Raw genomic sequence first — 17769 nt, 5'->3', positions numbered from 1 at the left:
ACCCATCAGAAGGGCCACATGTGTACAGAAGGCATTATTCATTAAAATAACAAGCTCAGCTGTATGGGTAGCTGCCCTATATACTGCCATTAAAAATATTGAAACGTTGCATGCAATTCTAAAATGCCTTTCTCAGTGAACCTTTGCAAGGGTGCACTGTTATCTCTAGTCATTTTTCATGGTTATGAAATGTAATTGTATTCAATCAGTATACTAACTGCTTCTACATTAATCATACATTACACTGAAAGCTTAAGCACATTGGTGATTTATTACATTTTAATTGATCTTTTGGATGAAATCCAGGACATTCATTTTAAAGGTTCTTATAAGAGGAATGTTGAACTACTTGGACTTTCATTAGGGGTGTACAATTACCGTGGGGTTAACGATTGATGTCTATATGAGTTTTAACACAATCTTGAGGGGTAGTTGTTATAATAGCAGTCATTGTAAATAAAGATACCCCTTACAGGTAAAACATGCATGTTTGTCTGATGGATCTAGCATTCAGATGTTCTCATAATTCATTTATTGATGAATGATTGCAAATCAACGCACATACACTGTCATGTTTAAAGTATGAAGTGCACAAAGCGATGTGCATTAATGTAAATGTAAGTTTATTAAGTGTCTGATTGAACAACACAGACATCAACAGAGCCTTCTATTGTATTTCATTTTGAAGACATTTATCAGACTTTTTCTACTTCAATGTTTCGCTGGCATCTGCTCATTTGCCTGTAAGCGTGCCATGAGGTTATGTAACAGTTTGATTACCCAAAGAAACATCCAAAGATTCTCACATGAATGTGAATTGTTATTGATAGCCGTCGTATATAAAGAGCCTCAGAGATAGAATTGGAAAACGTTGAGGTAATTAGAGTTTTGTGGCTCTGTGTCAGGCAGCTAATCATTGCCTACGGGATCTTCACGCTGAAATTAAATGAGCTTAAACTTTACACCTTGTGTTAGGGAGAAAAGCTGGTCCAGCTGCCAGGAAAGTGCTGCCCGGAGTGTAAAACAGCGACTAGTTCTTGTACATATCTCCTGCCAGACCAAAAGGTATGAATGTTATTTTCTGATATTTTTTATTAATATAGAGGTCTAGTTAATAATTGTTTATGTTAAATGCATAGATAGCTTTTAATAGCAGAGTATTAAACAAGCAAGCCTCAATCAGTCTAACGGTCTTTATGTTTTTAGGGTACGAAAGGCAATGTCAAGAGTTTTAAGCGCCTGGCTGTAAGTTAACCGCTTATGCTTTGGTTTATAGAAATAATTAGTATATCCAAAATTCTTGTGGAATGCCTTATTTGTTTCTATTTTTTTGGCACAGGATTTAGAGAGTGTGAGAGAAGGACAGTGTCGCGAATGCCAGTGTCAGGAGGGTCATGTGACCTGTTACCAGCTCTCTTGTCCCACATGTCCATTGGGCACCCTTTCTATACCCCATCATGAGCAATGCTGTCCAGACTGCAATCCAGGTAAAACCTGCATTTTTATTTGTGGTTGTTTGGCTAGCAGCAATGATGTGTGAAACAAACAGATTACCATGCTTACTTGTGAATTTACTTCAGTTAAATTAATCTGAAATTAAAGTTGTTTCTGTAGCTCATTTGTAGGGCTGTCACAGGGATTAAATAATCGTCTCATTGCGAATGTTTGACCTCATTGCAATGTTTTCAGATCACCGCAATGATTGCACATTTCTCTAAAAAACACAAGGGGGAGCTGCAGCACCTGTATTAAGAGACTGTATCAGATGGCGCTCCTTAACTGACAGTGTAATGCGATACATTGCAAATCCATTTAATAATTTAAAGAAATGCTTCAAAACTTTGATAAACAGTATGAACTGCCAGGTAAAACATATATTTCAGCAATGCCAAATTTAGGGAAGTGAAGGATGCTATTCTTATGTTATTTATTTTTTTGCAGATTTTTTTTCAGTTATTTTTCAGACACTTTATTTTGTTGTAGTTATTTCTTATGAAGAATTTTCAGTTTTTGAAAGATATGTTCATTAAATAATAAAAAATTAAATATGTGTTATGTGTATTAAAGGTTACGTTCTTCCTTAACCCCTTTTTTAAGCCCTAGTTAGTGCGTAATGTTGCTATAATAGCATAAATAATACCTGTAAAATGATAACGCTCAAAGTTCACTGTCAGGCGATATATTTTCTTTAATAGAATTCCTCTTTAAAAGCCTACAACGAACGGCCGGTTTGGACTACAGCCCTCTATTTCCTGCTTTAATGACGTCAGTAAAAAGTTTTTTTTTTACTAAACTCCACCCACATGAATACGTCAGTCATCAGCTTTGGCTCAAACGGCTCTCCTCAGCTAAGCTGCTATCGAATCACAACACACTTAACAAACTACACGATCAGAACTCGTTACGTATTTCTGAAGGAGGGACTTCATAGAACTAGGAAGACATCAGCCTGTTTTGAGGACAGTGAAAACAGGGCTATACAGATAAGTAAATTGTGTGAAAAATACCGCTTTTTTACACGTGAAACATGAACACATGTTATATTGCCCACTATAAACACAATCAAAGCTTCAAAAACACAGAAAGAGCGGGAGCTTTAATATTTACTGCCAGGTAAACCTTGCAAAAGATTAGTTTAAATTTAAATAATCACAAAGATGTGTGACAATTATTTCATGAATGAACAAAAAAATTTCTTAGAATTAAAGGTCAAAGCAATAAAACCATTTATTAGACAATTAATTGTCAGCCAGATTTCATAATTGTGACAGCCCTACTCATTTGGTACATCTTGTGTCCCCGTAAACAATGTTTATTGCATAATAAACATGTCATTATAGACCATTTTCTGTCCTCGTAAACAACATGTATCAACCCACACCAACACACACACACAAATGTATTGTATAGATTAAATGCACTGTAAGAGCTTTAGATAAAAGTGCCTGCCAAATGCATAAAATGTATCAAATTTGTAAAAGAGTGAGGTGTATACTTAAATCAATATGAATAATAAATAATTGAATGCATCTGCCCCCATTGCAACAGAATTTCTTGTACCATGTATAGTAAGTAAACTTTTTTATCATTCTGAAAATCCGATGCTCCAAGGAACAGTTCCTTAGCCATAAAGACAAAACACTTTTGAGCTCAGTGGGAGAGAGATAAAAGTTATAGTATTAGATTATATTCTGATTAGATAACATGGTTATTCAGCTCTATGGCGCTCATGAGACTGTGCTGTGCTCTATATCCTAAATTTCCCTGGTGATTTCTGAAGATGCTGGAGTAGGAGAACATGCATCTCTCTTTCTCTCTCTCTCTCTTTCTCTCTCTCTCTCTCTCTCTCTCTCTCTCTCTCTCTCTCTCTCTCTCTCTCTCTCTCTCTCTCTCTCACACCAATAAGTCCACAGAGAAATTAAAGTATACATTGATTATTTCAGCATGTGGGTTGATAGCATCTCTATGTTTGTGCATATAATATTATGCTAAGATTATACCGTTTAAATACAGCAGTCAAATCTTACCCTTCAGGCAGTGAACTGCTGTCTTGTTGTGGTGGAAATTATCATGGACATTTCTGGCTCATAATACATATACAATGCAAAAAAGTTTTCTTTAGTGTATGGTTATTTAAAAGTTTAAATGACATGATTGTCAGTATGGTAACCTACCTATACTCATAATTTAACCCATTCCAGTGAGTGAACACAAACACACCAGTGGCGGCCGTTAACTTGTTTTTTTCGAGGACGCTTGATGTGAAGTTCGTCACAACCTGTATGTAGCCCATCATGTGTGTGGTTTGTAATTTCAAAATATGTGTTCGGCGCTCGAGTGAACCTATGTGCATCACGTGTCTTGTCAAAATAAGTGCCTGCTGCAGACGTTTCTAAAGTGTTTATGATGCCAGATACTCTCATAATCTCATCCGTAATCAGAGTTTACTGTTAAGGGAGTGTTTTGCGTGTATTTTGTGAATGTGAATGTGAACGGTTTTGACGCTTGTGAAGCAGGCACTTATTTTGACAAAACATGTGATGCACACAGGATCTCTCGATCCGCAAAACGCATATTTTGAAAAAAGGACCCACACACATGACACTCCGAACACTTATTTTAAATTAGCGCCCCTCGGATGAGCAGTCACGAGTCGCCACTGACACACACTTATAAACACACACACTGTCAACTGTGAGAATCGAATTGGCTACCTTTGGGTTATAAGCCTGACTCTCGAACCGTTAGGCTACAACTGCCCCAAGTTATGTATATTTGCAATATTGCATCAGACCTCAAAGCTTAGTGCCATTATATTCTTAGCAGGTTTTAGTTTTTTCTGAGTAAAATCAATGTTGCTTTTTATCACTAGTAAGACCCAAAGGACATTCCTGCCAAAATGGTTATACTTAATATATGCAGCAGAATCATTTTTTCAGTAGGAGTTATTGATATTAAAGTGCTTAATTAACATGATTTATAAAGTAATGTCAGAAAATACTAAAAAATTAGAGCTTTTTTTCTCCATCTAGATACACTATATGGATAAAAGTATTGAAATGTCCCCTTTTAATATAATGTTTTGACTACTTTAGTGATTTCCATGAGCACACATTGTAATGCCACAGCATATATGTCAGAATCCTGCCGGATCCTGTTGGTATTTAGATCTAGTTTAGCATGGCAGGGTTCTGACAGTACATATGTTCTATGTGGGAAATGTGTGGTTGTAGTATTGGTTTATTCCGACCACGCATTTCCCGGGTCTCGTCACTTTTTCCCCGATCCCTTACTTGTAATTATTTTCAGGTGTATGTAATTTACTTTCTCCCTATATAAGAGTCCTTGTGTTTGTTGTCCAGTGCACGTTCGTCTTGTTTCATGCCCTGTTTCATGCCCTGTCGGTTCCTGTGAGTTTTTTTTGATGTTCATAGTCGTGATCTGTTTAATCTGTTTAAGAGTTTATTGTTAGTCTTTGTCAAGTTTAGTATTAGTTTAGTGTCTTGTTGCCCTTGTCTTGTTTTGCCCCCTCGTGGGTTTTGTTTTCCTGTTTATCCCTGTGTTTTGTAATAAATCCCTTTGTTTTTACGTCCGCATCTGGGTTCGTGTTCTGTGTTACCCAAATCCTGACAATATAATGATATTAGAGAATTGTGTGCTTTCATTTTATAGCAACAGTTTAAACAAGGCCCATTTCTATTGCAATATGACAATGCCCCCTTAGTTAAAAATAGAAATTATTGATTCAGTGTGGAAGAACTTAAAGCCCAGACCTGAACCCAGCTGAACAACTTTTGGATGACTTGCTTGCTTTGAGCCAAACACTCATAACCAAAACTCATCAGTGACTTGTACACATGGGTACAGAATTATGTTTTATGATGGCATTAATATTTGAAGAGTTTGGTTCCAAAACAAAATAAATCCATTTTGACAAATTTCGGTAAAAACGTGTTTTTGATACCAAGAAAGTGACAAGTGGAAAACCATTTTTTTTCTGTTACAAACTTTCACATAGCATATTTAGGTTATAATAACATAAAAAATTCAAATCCATAATTAGATTTTGAAAGATTTATTATAATATTATAATCTTTTTTCACAAAATGTAAAGTCAAGTGTTAGCATGAAAGAAGCTTGATTCTGTCGAGAGAACAAGCAACAGCCGGCATTTTTCCACCTCTCGTGTAAATTATTAGATTTTGATGGCTTACGTTTCTTTCCCATCTCAAAAAAAAAAACACCACAGGTTTATAAATGCCATCAAAATATAATTTTGTTTTTGTTTGTTTGTTGATCACGGAGTACAAAGTAGATGATGAAAACTAGGATTCCGTGTACTCAATGCACCACCATTATTGTTTACAATGCGTGGAATGGTGCACTGTGATTTGTTAAAGGAATAGTCTACCCTTTTGCCATATTAAACTATGTTATTACCTAAACCTAGATGAATTAATACATACCTATCTTTTTTCAATGCGTGCCCTGTACAGCGCGTTATGAATGTGTTAGCATTTAGCCTAGCCCCATTCATTCCTATTTTCACTAAATTTGTGCTCCAGCCGCTTCCTTGGCCGCCATTTTATTTTTTCGAGCTCGACCAGTGTTCTCATGTGGGTTACGTCAGTAAAGGCGGTGACAAAGGGTCACATGGATATTAACGTCATTGACAGGAGACTGCACTGCCCCGTGTCAATGTTTTGAATGGAAATTTTCTCACGATTTACAAGTAGTAGAAAACATTACAGATATTGATAGTAATCAGCTGGACAAAATATATAACACTGGCCTAGTGGTTTTTGGAGATTTTACTGCAAATATCTTATAAATTGCACCTTTAAGCGGATTTATTGCATTCTGCAGAGGAGTAGTAGTGGCGTTTATTGCGTTTTGGGAAAAAAGGGAGAAAAGATGACAGAATGCAACTGCGGATATTGGATAAAGTTAAGAATTTACTTTTTAATACTGACCTGATACAATACTGATTTTGGTGGTAACCCGTTTTTTTGTTTTTTTTAATGGGGTTACTCTTCATTTGTTTTGATTGAAATTACTGGAATGGATAAACCCGTTTATTAAAATTAGGCGTCCCAATAGTTTTTCCTATATAGTGTATTACACACTTTAAAAAAATGACAAATGACCATCAAATAGTCATCAGTGCTCTTTGTCTAATTTAAATGCATCACTTTGCCCAACTGCTATGTCTCTTGTTCCGGCCTCATGGACAGATCCACCCGCCCGCAACCCACAGCCCCCATCATTGGACTTACCGGCCCATTAGAGGCTGTGTAATTAATTCTTGTGCCAGCTACCGGCGCCAGGGAGATCTATATAGTTGTAGGCTCTGCTTTCATTTGGACCATGTGGAGAGGTCATGCGTGCTTAATCAGTAAACCAAAGACTGGCTAGAAGAATTAATTTGCATGACTGTTCTCTAAGGAGTGAACACAATTACTTTGACTCTGGAGTAGGCTTTGTTGAGACAAGAGGCGAAAAAATAATTCTAGCCACTTCATACAGAGTTGTATTGTATACAGCTGTGGTCTCCAACATGGTGCCCTCGGGCACCAGGTTGCCCCCCAAAGCACATTCTATTAACAGCCTCAATTAAATGTTTTAAAATATATTTATTACAGATTTTTTATATTAGCTTGGCTTAAAATCAAATCAGTTTTGTGTAGACTATATAAAAAAGTAGCTTTCCAGATTGCTTGACCCTGTACCGGGTCCAGAATTATCTTATTTTGACTTAATATAAAATATTCCTGTAATTTGTAATGGTCTGTCATGGACCCAGTACCACATATGAGATACTGTTTGAAAGCTTAGACTCTCTACTTTCTGCAGATATGCATCACTTTGACATATCTTTTACTGTAAGAAAGTTATTTACAATTAATTTACACCATCACCCCCCCGATATTTTTTAATATCTTTTAATATTCATATATTTCATGTTTTTCAAGTATGACAAACATGGGCAAGTCTTATATCAAATGAAAGCTCTCAGTCTCAGGAATAAGTCTGCAGCGTTATTTTTGTCCTATTATCATCACCTATCTAACAATCATCGAATGAATAATGAGGTAAAAAATTGTCTTTTGTAAACATATGGGAAACTTGAGTGTGGACTGCCTCAGATAGCACATATAGCCACAAATGATACACCATCTTTTATTTTAGGTCCTACTCTAAAAAATGAGTCCATTCACAGCATTTTCTTTGGTTGTGTGCATAATTAATCCCTTGCTATTTATTATATGTGGAAAACAAAAAATTAATATTTATATGAAAAATGTATTTTCGCACACTTCAGTAAAATGAGAATAACTTTTGAATGCAACATGCTAAAGAGTTCATTCTTTTTTTGGGTGTTTACTGTCTGCTGCTGCTAACAACCAGAACTGTCTGCAGTCTGCTAGAGCACACAGAACCAGAGTTATACACTATCAAAGATAGTATTTACAACATAAAAAAAGAAAATTTGGTGTTTCATCATATGAAAAACAACATAAATAACAATATTTGTCACAAACAGCAGCTTTTTATGTAACTTCAAAGGGTTTTCTTTAAAATGATATAAAGAAATTGCATTTATTCCACTGTATGTGGTTATGGGAGCACTTCAAATGTTTTTAGGCAGAAATTGTATACCAAAAGCGTATTAGTCCTCCCATCAGTTGGAGTCAAATAACTTTTGCATTTATTATGATAGAGAAAAAATTCCTTTTTCCTCTGTAAGCTGGCAATTGCTGGAATCAAACAAAACTGTCTGGAGGTTTCGTTACCACTCAGGGCCAGAGTTATACACTTTTAAATACAGACTTTAGAAAAAAAACATCAAAAAGCGCCTATTTATTTTTGTGCTTATTAGAGAACTGACAACACATACAACCATGTTTAGCACTTTTAACAGTGTTTTATGTAATTTCAAAGGGTTTCCTGTAAAATGATACCAAACTTTTGTATGTGCACCTCTGCATGTGGGTATGGGAAGCTTTTGAAATTGGGTAGGCCAAATCCAGGCGGAAATCCCCAAAATAGCCTCAGAGTGTAAGAAGTTAAAACATAAAAAAACATAAAATGTTCTGTGATTGACATGAGCAGAAGTAAAACGTTGCATTGTGGTTTTCTTTACAACTGGTGATATTTAATAAAAAGGTCTCTTGGGATTATGCTGAGGCTAAAAGTTATTATACTATAGCAAGCAAGCAATATAGATAAACCAGATATTAACTACGCTCTCTAAACGAACAGATCTGATTTCATTACTTGTCACAAAATGACAACGTTACTGCACGTAAGATTCGCTCTTAAAACTAATCTTATTTTTTGTGCAGCATGAAGAAAGCCTTTTCTCTTACTCTCTGTTGGATGTGTTTACAGCCGTCCAGTGTCACCAGGACTGTTTAACGTGTTCTGGCACACCAGATCATTGTGACAGTTGTAAGGACCCTTCTGCCCTGCTGATGAATGGACGCTGTCTGCAATACTGTCCTGAAGGCTTTTTCGCTCGGGGCAAAGTTTGTGCAGGTATGAAAATGAACACTTATCCTCTCTCACCCCAAAATATCTAAGGTTTTAGCACCTAGTGAGCTGCCTATGAAGACAGTGTTTAAAGCATTGAATGTGCACTCCCGTTGCAAAGGCATTTCCAAATAGTAGGCTTCTTAATTACACCGGCTCATAACATAATAAGCATTCCACTGAGAAGGCAGACCCATAATGCATCGCAAATACAAAAGTAAACCGCAGATGGTGGAAGAAGCTAGGGAAATGTGGATCATACTGTAAATGATTTATTCATTATTTGTGTATTTTCATGCTTGCTGGGGCACAAAAGGTGCCATGCTGCGTGTCTAACAGGGTCTTTAGAAGTCTTTCCAGTGCTTTTTGTGTTATTCATATCCATTTAAATGTGTTTCACCTTTGCACTTGTGTTTTATGAATCGCTTTTCACCTCTTCATCTCAGTTTATCCTAGTTCGTCCACAACAAGCACACGATTTTGACTCTTTTTTTGACACTTTGACTTTTGGCATGTTATGAATACCTAATCCTATAGCTTTCCTGGTGTCTGTGTGTGTATGTGCATGTACATGCACATGAGTCTCGTGAGTTTGTGTCCTAGTCATTTTAACAAGTCAAGACACGGACAGGATCCTCTACTGGAATTTCCCCTCTCATCAGAGGGCTATTGGTGCAGGATTAGGGCATCATTTCACAAATGTCTTACCCAGCCAAAGAATCAAAAAACAAATGTTGATGTGAACAAAATTTTATATGTAAAATATGTAAAATTACTTTTTTATTTGACAATAACAAGAATACAGACAATGGCCTGGTTTCCGTGGTAAAGCCAGGACTAGACTTTAGTTAAATAAAGGTGTTTAAGCATCTTTTATAAACATGCTTTAGAAAAATATGTTACTGGTGTGTATCGTTAGACAAATCAATGGCACTGGCATGTTTTAAAATCTGTCATTGCAAGTTATTATCAGTTGAGACAGCTCAAACATGTGTTTTAGTCTAGGACTAGCCTTAAGCCTTGTCTTTGAAACCAGGGGAATATGTGTAAAAGTGTAATTATATAGCCAAGACACAAAACCAAACACACATATACACTAAATCAATCATCTTTTAAAGTCATATAATGATTTTTTTCAAGATGTCGGATAAATGCAATTTCAGACCTGACCTACAATCATCCATAAATTTCAATCTCTGAGCATTAACATAATATTTTGTGCTTTTCTTTTGTATTTCATTTATATTTTTGTACGCCACAAACAATTCCACCTCCCCAAACCTTTTCTCGTTTTCTGTGCTTTTTCTAGCAGCATGTCAGCCGTCATGTGCCACCTGTGAGAATGACTTTGAATGCACAGCGTGTGGTGGGTCCTTTCTCCTCAGCGGCAGGCAGTGTGTGACCACCTGTGAGAGAGGTCTGTTCCAGGACCACACACGCTGTCTTAGTAAGTCATTTTTATTGTTTTAGCTTTCTGTGATACTCTTTACCTCTAGTGTACTTTTACCAAAGTGATGCACAGGAATGCGATATATTGTATATTGTAATTATCACAGCGGGTAGACGAATAGGAAACAATTCTATTACAATAGCTTATGTTTGTGTTTGTTTAGCCAACAGCATGTTAGCTCTAAAAAATGTAATTTTCTATTTGCTGTCGAAGTCAAATGGAGCATTCACCTGTACCTGCTGTGCATTGTTCTTTGCATAAGAATCAACTTAAAGATGCGATAACCAGGCCTGGACAAGCTTCCTGATTGTAGCAATTCAATCTGGAAAAAATCATACATTTGATAGCTGCTAACTGATCTGTGACTGTGCAGCTGAGAGCACTGACTGTACGCAGCAATTACTGTACCCCAGTCTTCACTCTCATTCAATTTCACACTTAAACCTCTGCCGTAGATTGCACCATAATGTTCTTAAAGAGACAAGATGGAGAAGCAATATCCTGCTTCGGTTAAAGCCATTATGACGGAGACTGAGTCTTACCAAGGGATTGCATGTGGAAGGTTTTATTTTGCCACAGTGACAACAATTTATCCTCTTGTTTTTCTGTCTGGCTTGATGCAAATGTTAGTCTGCAAGTTTAGTTGTTACATTAGTAAATAACAAAACCCTGAAAATTCTTTCTTTCTTTTGTTTTTGTCAACTATTTAATTTTCATCACATTTCAAGAAGAAATGTACAACTTTAAAGAGTTTTGCAGACAAACTTCATATTTCTTGCATGACAAGTTTATCCAAACTCACTAAACAAAGTTACCTACATCACTTGTTCACACTCTGTTGTTGGCTGTCAAAATATTTGGTACCGTTCCAGCTTCTCAGGGTTTTGGGCCAGTTGGTGTCAGTCTATGGTGTGTGAGTCTATGGAGACACTGGGCATTGCGCCCAGACTTTAATTATGCGCATTTAATTCACAAACAAAAAAAGAAAAAATATAAAGCTACATAATTAGACACTGTTTTGGTAGATTCTTTGGTATTTCTAAAAATATTTTTTTCTATTATTAAAACATTTTTAAGTATAACTATATTTGTGCTTAAAATCTTTAGATAAATTGATGAGTTGTCTGCTGGTGAATAAAATCACCATATATGACAAATTTACTTAATGCACGTGGCGCAAATTTAGTATGCATAATAATATACTGCAAATTTTTTGTAAAATGCCACATTTTTGTAATCACTCATGCAGAAGCATGAAGTGTGTAGGCAAGAAAGGGTCATAATACAAATGTGTCGCATAAGAGTCAAATAAGGTATACTTTCCAAGGCTGTGCGTTCGACTGTGGGTACACTCGTGTACGTAGTATCGGAGTGGCAATCGGGAGACCCAGGAGAGACTTTTCCCGGTGGGCTGGTCTGATAATTGCGAGTTATATTAGCAACACCGTCTGGCAGCTTGATGTGCGGCCGCTTCCCGCTGGTCAAACTGTGCAGCCTCTCTACTTAACACAGTATATAAAAGTGCTCCACACGTTCAGCAGGTCAACCATGTCCAGGATTTACAAAAATACTGTGGTCAGTCAGTGGTCCATCCCCAAATGGCATAGCCTGTAGGCCTTTAATGTAAAAAGCCGCCGAACACCTCTTTATTGCAGTATTTATGCGGTCTGATCCGAGTGTGCTGCAGCTCCTGACCGCTGCTTCTGCACTTAAAATTATCGTGTGATTGACCCTTTCTGCGGAAAAGCACATAAACAACAAAGCATTCTTTTTTTTACAAAACAATATACTTTAGATATTATTTGATAGACTAGTAAGTGTGGATTAAGTATGTTTATGATCTTTAGCCTGGTGGTCAGGACATGAATGGATCAAATCAGCAGGTTTGCAAAAGTTTATTTATCTCCACATATATCATAAAAAAAATTTGCAGTGTAACTTTGTAGTATACCACATTATATATTTCCTACTATTTAGATATGATTTCCATATTATATACGTAAGTATTCAGCGGCAATAAACGTCTCACATGGCAATAAATATCCTCACAATATTATTATTTCTCAAAACTTTATGACAAATTTTTTTTCAAAGCTGTATTCTTACAGTTATTCAAAGATGCACAAATTATTCCGCGTATGATTTGAATATTAGACGAAAGTAATCATATAACGACAATGAACGTCTCATGGCAATAAATGTACGTAACATAACAGCATAATGAAATGAATAAACAGAGAGGGAAGCAGGATTGACATGTAAATTGTGTTATTATTACCAGAAAAACAGCAATATTACTGAAATAAACTCTGAGGTAAATGCACCAAACACGCTTTTAACCGCACTATTGAGTCTAAATAAGCGATAACAGCGGGAAAACATTATCTCTCAAAACGACAAAAAATTAATTTAAAGAAAACAGTTTTACACTTATTCAAAGATGCACACATTATTCCATTTATTACTTCCTGTTTATGAGCACGTTCAATCCAAAAAAAATTTTTACCACCGAGGGCCAGTGGTCTATGAAATGTCCTGGTAGATGTTTTGGTCCCACTCCGCCCCTGCGTGTACGTGTCAAAAACAAAGTATACTTGGGCCTTTAGTAATACTGATACCTGTAGTGTTTTTGCTATGTTTAGCATTACATTTACCTTAAATTTTACACTGAACCACTTATGGCATAGTGTTATATCAGTAAATGAGATTCAAGCATGTGGCTTGTTGAACAGAGGTATATTCAACCATCATCCCAGGACATCCTAACATCAGAAAAGCAAATGCACCACTCATGGCCAAACAGTGCTCTGAAAACACTTACTACATAATACTGACAACACCCAAACATCATGGCAACAGGTTATACTATAAAACACAACCAGCATAGTCTGTTAATCTTAAATATTAATAGTGTTTCTGCCAAAAAAGCTTTTTTTTCTGAATGGCCTGAAGCCAGGTTTTAAGCGATATATTTGATGAATGTATAATACGTGCCAAGAGGATTCAGTTAATCATTATCTAATTTTTGAAATAAGTGGTGTTTAGGGGCTTTTGTATCTGAGCTCCTTAAATGAAAATGGACCCTGGAAAAAATCATGTTATTTGTTATAATGTAGCCTTACAACCAGAATTAAAATATAATAGTAAAAAATAGTAATCATGAATGATTTTTCTGTCACCCTCATCTTTCTCTCTTCGGAGTCTTGATACCATTTCAAGGGTTACATAAAACATTTGTTGGTAGCAGTTCAGTACTTTTGCTGAAGGGAGATTGAGTGCATTGGCTATGTAAATTAAGGTCACTTATTATACCGAACAAATATTTCAAACTCTTTCTAAATGTTAATACACTTTGAGTTTACGATTACATAAAATCCAATCAAACACTAATCCTTTTCCAATTGAACTTTGAAATTTACGGTCAACTGATGTCAGAAATAAATAAAGATATAATTATCAGGATGGCTTTGTTTTTATTGGTTAAGCTTTAGATCTCAGCATGCTAGCTTACTGCTCTTGATAAGATCTTTGTGCTGTGTTTGTGTGTCTTTGGATGGGTGGTAATGAGTCGCTGCTTGTGTGTATGTGCAAATTATGAGCATTGCACATATATATGCATTTGTCCTTCTATTTGTTCACAATCTTCCACAAAACATCATCTTTTGCTGTTGTTTGTTGTGTTTTCTCTAAAGTAAAGCCAATTTTATTCTGCACAGAAAAGCCTCACCAAAACATGACGAGAACTGAAAATAACCTTGTAAAGCTGGCTTAGGCTGTTTCTTTTGTCTTTAGGTTTGTTTACTTAGAATTGAGGGATCTGTTCTTAGCTCTAAACAGATTATTGACTTATTTCTCTTTAGGTTGCCATGACTCTTGTTCATCGTGCAAGGGGGCGGGGCCTCAGGATTGTTTGACATGCTCAGACCCCTCTCACTTACTGAAGGATGGATTCTGTGTTAATCATTGTGGCCCTGGCTACTATGCTAGTCAAGGCAGCTGTTATGGTATGGTGTGGGTTTGTTTATGTGTTGGTCACTAATGCTATAAGTAATATAATTGTAAATATTTTTTTTTATTGTAAATGACATTGTAAATATTTTGGGTTATCTACTTTAGGTTCATAATTTTTTTAAATAAACATATGCATTGGGTTGTAATTAAATAATACTTTTTTTTTAAACTTTAGCAAAAACAAAAATGCTGTTTGATTGGCATGTTTTAAACATCATAATAATCTTTGAAACTTGTGTCTATATTTAATATTGTAGCTTGTGACCCTTCGTGTGTGACTTGTCAACCTGGCAGTCCTCGCTGCATGAGCTGCCCAGCTGGACATGCGTTGCATCATGGGAAATGCAAAGCACAATGTCCACCACAGCATTACAAAGACAACCATGGGCGTTGCCAAGGTTAAACGTTTTAAAAGTTACTGTTTTTAATTTTTGTTTAAAACATTTCTAGAATTTACATTAAAAACCCAATTTTTTAAAGCCGTTTTTAATATTTGTTCAGATATACTGTATATTTTAATTCATTTAAGACCTCTCCTGAACTTCGTCTGTTACTGTTTTTCCTCCAGCATGCCACAGTTCATGTGCATCCTGCTCAGGGCCCTCCGTGTCTCAGTGCATCTCCTGCCCAAGGTCTCTCATCCTGAACCAAGGCCAGTGTGTGGAGTCCTGTGGAGAGGGCTTTTTCTCCAGAGGAGGCCACTGTCACAGTATGAGTGCATTTGAGATATTCATCCAACTGTTACATCATGATTTTGTGGAAAACAGGGCATGAAAACAGAGCCTAGAACACACTGTATATGTACTCACATTATGATGGTCTCTCTAAATTATAATTATTAACATAAAATAGTATTACGATGCATTTATAAATGTTATCATCTAACAGTTTAGCTGCAGGAATAGATAGATGGATAGAGAGAGGGAAAGATGCATGGAGGGGTGGATGAAAAAGAGGTTTGCAGTGATGGATTGATAGAAATATAGCTATGCTGCCTTTGCAAACATGATAGAAGATTATTATAACAGGCAAAATAATTCCTGATATAGATGGTACAGAACCGCTTTCTTAGCACAAAGGTCCTGGGTTCGATTCTCTGAAATACGCAAAGTGATAAAAATGTACTTTGAATGCACTGTAAGTCCCTTCGGATAAAAAGTGTCCGCCAAATGTGTATCATTCATTAATATTGCATTACACAGTGCTGTCACATAGCAGATGTCAAAAATGACTCCCAGTACAGCTTCCAAGAGTACTTTGGTGTCAGATAGGGTGTTTGTCAAAATACAGTCATATTTTTTAGCCTGAAAAGCATACAAGCTGATCACATTATGAGGTAACATTTAGAAAGAAAAGGACCATGCATGTGGCATGAATTACTTTTGTTCCATTATTTTACCTGTTGCAGTTTAGGAGTAGCTGTCCCCTGCCCCAGTACATCAATCAGTGCTGCATTGCGGGAGAGAGAGAAAGATAGAGAGAGACTGTGTGTGTCCAGAATACAGATAACCTTCTCTGGAGCTTCTGTGTTTAGATACAGACCGTTTGTGTTCATATGAGACTTTAAAAGCAACTCACTAAAGCCCTACCAGGGGCCACTGCACTTATAAGCAATAGGGCCAACCTCATGATCCTTATAGTAGAAATAGCTAAATCTTATTGAAATTTTGATATAAATGCCAAAAGGTACAGTTAATATGCCATAAGCTTATTTTAGGAGCAATTGAAATGTTCTTAACATGCCATTTATGCATTTGGAAGACCAAGTAGGGTGCAGCACATTTGAGGTATTTAGTGTTCAATCCATACGTTATCTGGAAATCGAACCCATGACTCTGCTGGCATTGCTAGCACCAAACTTAAATCAGTTGAGCTACGCTATAATAACAGTCACGTTTGTGTGCATCCTTATCATTTTAGCCTGTTCGTTCTCTCTCTGTGCAGGATGCCATGTGTCCTGCAGGGCATGCGTAGGGCCGGATTTCTCAGACTGTATACGCTGTGTAAAACAAGAAGAGGTTCTGCAGCCTCAGAATGGACATTTGTTTCACGGATCCTGCATGTCTGCTTGCAGACCACAGCATTACCTTGACCCAGATCGGACCTGCAGAGGTGAGTTCGAAAGGTTTATAAAGGTCTCTTTTGAGAACACACACATGCACGTATCTCCAGATGCCCTCTGCAGATTATGAATGATGAAATTCCAAGATAATAGCTGAGAGGAATCTGCATTTTCTTATATTGAAAAACGCACCAGAGGTTTTTGCACTAGATCCTAATCTTAGACAGCTAAAACGTGTTTAATGATTCTACAGGTTACCCCACATGCACTGTTGTTTTGCATGCTAAATCATGTAGAAAATGGTATTTAACATTGAAAATACTGATTATTTTGCACACAAAAAATAATTACATATTTATTAAATTAGGTTTTAATTAAAAACCAAAATATCTGTGCTCACTGTTGTATTCCTGGGGATGGTGAGAAATTGACCAGCAGGATGTTCATTCAGTGTGGTTTAAGTGGTTCTTTCTTCAATGAAGTCCTTTGTGCTTAACCAGCGTGCTCAGACAAATATTGGGCTTCCTCAGGGCTACTTGTCTGGAGTGTGCGTGTGTGTGTGTGTGTGTGTGTGTGTGTGTGTGTGTGTGTGTGTGTGTATGTATGTTTATGTACTGATGGATCAAATGTCATGTAGAGGAAATTCCAATGTGTAAACCCTTCCCCATTGTAAGTCAGTCTCTCTGCATTCCTGTGTGTGTGTGTGTGTGTGTGTGTGTGTGTGTGTGTGTGTGTGTGTGTGTGTGTGTGTGTGTGTGTGTGTGTGTGTGTGTGTGTGTGTGTGTGTGTGTGTGTGTGTGTGTGTGTGTGTGTGTGTGTGTGTGTGTGTGTGTGTGTGTGTGTGTGTGTGTGTGTGTGTGTGTGTGTGTGTATGTTAGTTTGCTTCATAAGGTGATGATAACCATTAATAATTACATCAAGTATTTACCCTGAAGTTTGTATGTTAACAGCTTAAATGTAACTCTAGACCCTTGTCTCATTTAGTATACACGGATCTATGAATATGCAAATTAGTCCCGCCTCTACTCAATCACACAGCTTGGACCATACCATAGGCATCCAAACATACAGGGCCCTGTTTTAACAATCTTAGTGCATGGTTTAAAGTGCAGAGTGCACAGTCTAAAAAGGTGTGTCTGAATCCACTTTTGCTAATTTATCAATGGGAAAAATGGTTTGTGCGCCTAGTGCACAGTCTAAAAGGGTTCTTCCT

At 36.7% G+C, this 17769-nt stretch overlaps 1 protein-coding gene across 1 annotated transcript in view; it reads left to right on the top strand.

Moving 5' to 3' along the window:
• fras1 (Fraser extracellular matrix complex subunit 1) overlaps window positions 1-17769 on the top strand; it is a 148403-nt gene that overhangs the window by 49495 nt on the left and 81139 nt on the right. Inside the window, exons 10-18 of the mRNA XM_065267216.2 lie at window positions 976-1065; window positions 1207-1245; window positions 1340-1487; window positions 8893-9039; window positions 10346-10480; window positions 14344-14487; window positions 14752-14892; window positions 15063-15203; window positions 16439-16606. Of these exons, the coding sequence (XP_065123288.2) occupies window positions 976-1065; window positions 1207-1245; window positions 1340-1487; window positions 8893-9039; window positions 10346-10480; window positions 14344-14487; window positions 14752-14892; window positions 15063-15203; window positions 16439-16606 (1153 nt within the window). The remainder of the gene's footprint in view (window positions 1-975; window positions 1066-1206; window positions 1246-1339; window positions 1488-8892; window positions 9040-10345; window positions 10481-14343; window positions 14488-14751; window positions 14893-15062; window positions 15204-16438; window positions 16607-17769) is intronic.

The sequence above is a fragment of the Paramisgurnus dabryanus genome, chromosome 5 (genome assembly GCF_030506205.2).
Source record: "Paramisgurnus dabryanus chromosome 5, PD_genome_1.1, whole genome shotgun sequence".
NCBI classification, from domain to species: domain Eukaryota; kingdom Metazoa; phylum Chordata; class Actinopteri; order Cypriniformes; family Cobitidae; genus Paramisgurnus; species Paramisgurnus dabryanus.
The sequence above is the reverse complement of the archived record's forward strand: the minus strand, read 5'-3'. Positions and strand labels throughout refer to the sequence as shown.